This window comes from Hippocampus comes, unplaced genomic scaffold (genome assembly GCF_001891065.2).
Source record: "Hippocampus comes isolate QL1 unplaced genomic scaffold, H_comes_QL1_v1.1 scaffold174, whole genome shotgun sequence".
In the NCBI taxonomy this organism is placed as follows: domain Eukaryota; kingdom Metazoa; phylum Chordata; class Actinopteri; order Syngnathiformes; family Syngnathidae; genus Hippocampus; species Hippocampus comes.
In genome coordinates, this window is record NW_017805983.1 from 6300798 (window position 1) to 6305797 (window position 5000).

Here is a 5000-nt window from a genome sequence, read left to right on the forward strand (position 1 = left end):
CCCCCAATTTTTCTAACACACTACAATTTTTTGTGGGTCAGTTCACCAGTGGTCTGGAAACACGCTCCCATCAACCTCCAGCAACTCATCGAAGTGTAACACCATTGACTAGCCCTGCAAATACACTGAACAGTGTTTTGACAGCGAGCCAGCTGTTTCGTGATATCCGTCACATATGAACAAACTTATCATCACACATTTAAGCTCATAAGTAACAGACTGCACCCAACCCTCTCAAAGGTGCAGTTTACGGTAAGCCAGAAACACAAGTCTCAAACAATGTACACTGGATTGGTCCATATGATCGAGGTCAGAGTATGTCAAGTTAAAGCAAGGATCTGTCGCTTGTCACTGAATCTTTTTGTACAATACGGACGAAGAGTCATGGTCTTCTGGAACATTTGAAATGAAGTCAATACATCACAAAAACAAAAATCTGCGGTAAACAGTGGAATCTGTCTTCCGCCTCATCTTTGCACATCATGCCACTGCTGCCTTTTGATGACACTTCTATTGGGTTCCCTAACTGAGCTCTTGGTTGGCAGAGGGCTCCCCTGTGGCTGCAGGCCGTGGATTCAAACAAGGTCCCACTGGTGTAAAGGTCAAAACATGCTCAGAATGGTTGGCATCTGTGACCAACGTCACCACTTCACACGCTGACTTGCTGCACTTTTTCATGACATTCAAGGGAAACAACACGGATCTAAACATAGCTGTTTTTGAGACGTGGCTGTGAATTTTTTTTTTTTTTTTTTTAACATAACCTACACATACCGGTATGCTGGATGTTCTGGTGCTTGCTGCACTTTTTCATGACATTCAGAGGAAACTCAACACGGATCGAAACATAGCTGTTCTTGAGACGTGGCTGTGAAATTAGTTTATTTATTTATTTTTAACATAGCCTACACATATGCTGGATGTTCTGGTGCTTGGCTGGAATGCCTGCTTGTACTGCATGCACAGTTCTAGACTATTTCACCACGTCACAAACTTTGCCTCTCCCTGCAAACATTCTCCGACGATTGGATTTGAAAAAATGGCTTGTCACATCAAACATCTCAAACCAGAATATTTAATCAACTCTTCAGAGCTCAGCATTTTGAAGTTGTGCAGACACCCCAATCTGCTTTCTTTCTTTTTTGTTTAAATCTGTATTGTTGATCGGTTGGATCTAACAAAACACAACAAATTCATTGTCACAAAGACACCTTCTCTTGTTTAAATTATTATTGTGCTGTATATGGAAAATGTAATTGGCCAATTGAGCAGCACAGTCGGAATAGTTTGTACGTCTGCCTCCAAGGCGAAAGGTTCTGTGCTCTGGCTGTGCTGTGTGGCGTTTGCATGTTCTCCCCATGCAAGAGCTTGGCTTTTCTCTAGGTTCTCCTGCTCCTTGCCATATTTCCCCAAAACATGCATGTTAGGTTTACTGAGGACTCTTAAGTTTCCATGGCATGAATGTGAGTGTAAATTGCCTTTATGTGCCCTATGATTGACCAGGGTGTACCCATTGCGCATGCACACATACACAGTACATAGCTACCTATGTACGTACGCACGTACGTACATGCAAACTCAAACACATACGTACGTCCACACATACGTACATGGACACATTCATAGACACATGTATACATACATACATAGACACAAATTAAATGAAAATTAGACATCACTTAAAATTTGACATCACTTTTGAATTGTGGTTCAACAAAATTATTTAGAGAGCAAACTCATGAAACTAGCCAAAAAAGATACTTGTGTATCTCTCACACGGTATTTTGCCCCACTTTTTGTGCGCAAACAGTTCCACTAGTCTTAGGTTTGAAGGGTGCTTTCTCCAGAAGGCATGTTTCAGCTGCTACCTCGGATGATCAATAGATTTTAGGTCAAGGCTCATAGTATGGGAAATCGTTCAATAATTTGCTCCTCACCATTCTTGTTTTTTTTTCTGTTTTGTTTTAAGATGTGCTTTGGATCATTATACTTTTGCAAAACTCATGATCAACCACTGAAACCAAACTTTCTGACACGATGGAGGACATTTGTCTCGAGAACACCTTGGTAGTCTTTAGATGTCATTGTACCTTGCACAGTTTCAACACATCCTCTGTCAGATGTGGCAATGAAGCCACAGAACACAACAGAACCTGCTCCATGTTTCCCAAACATGAGTGTTTTTATGTATTATTATTATTTTTTTAAATTGGTGTGCTACATTTTTGCATCTATAAACATAGGACTGATGTGTAGTTTTGAATCGTATGTCCAGGACATTCTCTCAGAAGCTTTGTGGCTTGTCAACGTGCAATTTGGAAATACTCAGTCTCCCTTTTTTCTTCTCGAAGATTTCCTCCTTGGTCATCTCCAATGAAGTCCGCTTTGGCTCAAACAATGGCAGAAGGTGCAATTTGACACCGATGTACCTTGACCTTGAGGTTCACCTTCAATTTCTTTGGAGGTTGTTCTGATCTGTTTTGTTTCCATTCCTATCATATGTCTCCTCCTCCTATTGCGGCCTCGTCCAGGCAGGTTAGCTGCTTTCTGATTATGTGCAATTGCAGTTACAGGAACATCAAGCACCTTGGAGATGTTCTTATAGCTTTAACCTGCTTCTATAGTTGTCTTTCAAATCTACTGAGACAACTCTTTCCTTAGCTTTCTCTAGTCCAAGTGTGGTATACACCAAGTCACCCTACTGCATAGTGACTACTTGTCACCCTCTAAATAGGCCGACTGACTGATTAGAAGTTTGAAGACACCTCTGATGCTATTTGATCTTGTTGAACCTGATACCATCATTTTTCACGTTTTATGAGTTATTTTTTTAATAACTCTGTTGTGACACAATGAAAAAGCGGCATTTGTCTTTCAAATTTATTTATTTTTTCAGATTGTACTACATACATAAAATGTATGTAATGTCCATTACATGCATGCATATGTACATACTGTACACACACACACACACACTCTTAGTCCATAAATACAGGTCTGAAGTTTTTGCATTTCTATATCTCTCAATGTAACGTTGGAGTGTATTACCTATCTATAACTACAGTGCTAAGTGCTTTAAGCAACAATAACGTGATCGCCCTCTGGTGGCCAAAATTATGGCATAACATGTGATATGCACAGTATACATACGTTGTCAGATTACAGCTGACCTGAAGACGCTCTTCAACCAAAGTAGTTTTTAATAATAAATTATACATATGCATGATTTGTAAATACAGTATTATTATGTTTTGTTTTGGGTTTTTTTCCCAAAAAAAGGATAGGATTGTACTACTTGCATTTCTGAAAAAAATGAAGATGCAACTCACTTGAAAAGTTTACCAACCTGCAAATCTGCTGGTGTTAATTCAACACCATTGGGTGTTCATTTTAAAACTGGCCAGGGTCACTCACGGTTGACTTCTGGTGTTGTTACCTTCATGTTTACCTGAGCTTGTGTTGTATGTACTGAGATTCTGTTTCATCAGTTCAGAACAGGCAGCTGCATGACAAAAATGTGTTTATGCTTCTCTATTCAAATCAGTCCATAAAGGATACATTACTTCAGCAGATGGAATAAAAAAAATTAGGAATGAATCACAACAGGGCCAGCCGTCCGTACAGAGAGCTTTGGAGGCGCAGTTACTTAAAATTCAAGATGTTAACGCATTGCGTTAACAAGCGATTGAAACACCTTACTGAAACATAATTTACCTGACACTCATCGTATGCTCTGCTTGTTGCTAACTTACATAACTGTATTAGAACAGGCACAGGAGATGTTGAAGCCATAGACATGAAACAGTGATTAAAAAAAAAAAATTGTTGCCACAATATTCATAGAGCGTGCATGCAAAATGCTCATTTATTATCCACGAAATACTACTACTTTTGGGCCATGAAATGGCGGTAGAAGTTAGGTCAACAACATGGGAACACTTCTAGAACCGGTGTGGCGGCAGAGGCCAGGGCTAAATGCAGCCAATCGGGATAGTATGATTGAATTTTACTTTAGTCTGTGAATAAGCTAAAAGACTGACTGAAAAACCTGGCAATGCCGGCTGATGACAACAACAGACTCACAAAAGAAACCTACCATAAGGACATCAGGTATTGCAGTTTCTCGCGACGGCGCGTGGCATTTGCTTCCCCAGACAATTATTCCTAGGATTAGTATTAAACCCCCAATTTGTATTTTGTGCGCACTTTAAATCTATTTCTTAGCAATAAATTAATATTTTATGTCCACAATTTGCATTTTGCATGCAAGTTATATAATGTTGCCATAATGGAGAAAAAAAAAGTCACATCATATCAGGGGCTTAGCAGATGTTGGTGCCCCACTGTTGAAACGTCAGCTACCTCACTTTCACCATCCACGGCATAGCATTGCTTAACTGTCCTCATTTACGTTGTGTTCATACAGATTTTGTTGTTGTTTTGTCACAGTATTGAGTGAGCACTCCTGATCTTAGGCCCGATGGTAGCGTTAAGCAAGAGCAGTTTATTTACACTGGTCAACAGCAAATTTTAATCAGAGATGGCTTTATGTGTCCCAAAATGTATTTTTGACAATTTAAAATATGTGAATGAAAATACTTTTTTGTAGCACATCTGGTTTTTGAGAGTTGAGAGCGATTTAAGTTTTTTTGTTTTTTTTTAAGTTTGACCTTTAACAGCTTGCGCAATCCAGATTTTACTGTGTGAAAAAAAAAAAAAATCAAAAAATCCGCCTGTTGTTAAACATTACCTCTCATTTATAAATAATATTTTGTGTACCATACTACTAAATATATTTCTATACATTACTGTGCAATACATCTAGAAAATCTTACTTACATTGCATTATTTATGGTAAACATTTTGTAAAAATGTGCAGTGGTATTGTTGTTGATGTTAAATATTGTTCTTGAAAAGCTACAGACACGCTTTCACACATGCAAACGCAGTAAAAGACTTCATAGGGAACAGGGGCGGGTGCTCCAGCAACCCGTTAAGTC

General features: G+C 38.9%; 1 protein-coding gene across 4 annotated transcripts in view; it reads left to right on the forward strand.

Moving 5' to 3' along the window:
- LOC109528533 (death-inducer obliterator 1) overlaps positions 1–5000 on the forward strand; it is a 38930-nt gene that overhangs the window by 19867 nt on the left and 14063 nt on the right. The window contains exon 7 of one of the 4 annotated variants that reach the window (XM_019891256.1): positions 2352–3144. The exons of the other annotated variants lie outside the window; for them this stretch is intronic. Coding sequence (XP_019746815.1) covers positions 2352–2377 — 26 coding nt within the window. The 3' untranslated portion in view covers positions 2378–3144. Of the gene's footprint in view, positions 1–2351; positions 3145–5000 lie in introns of those variants that run through there. 4 annotated transcript variants of the gene reach the window in all.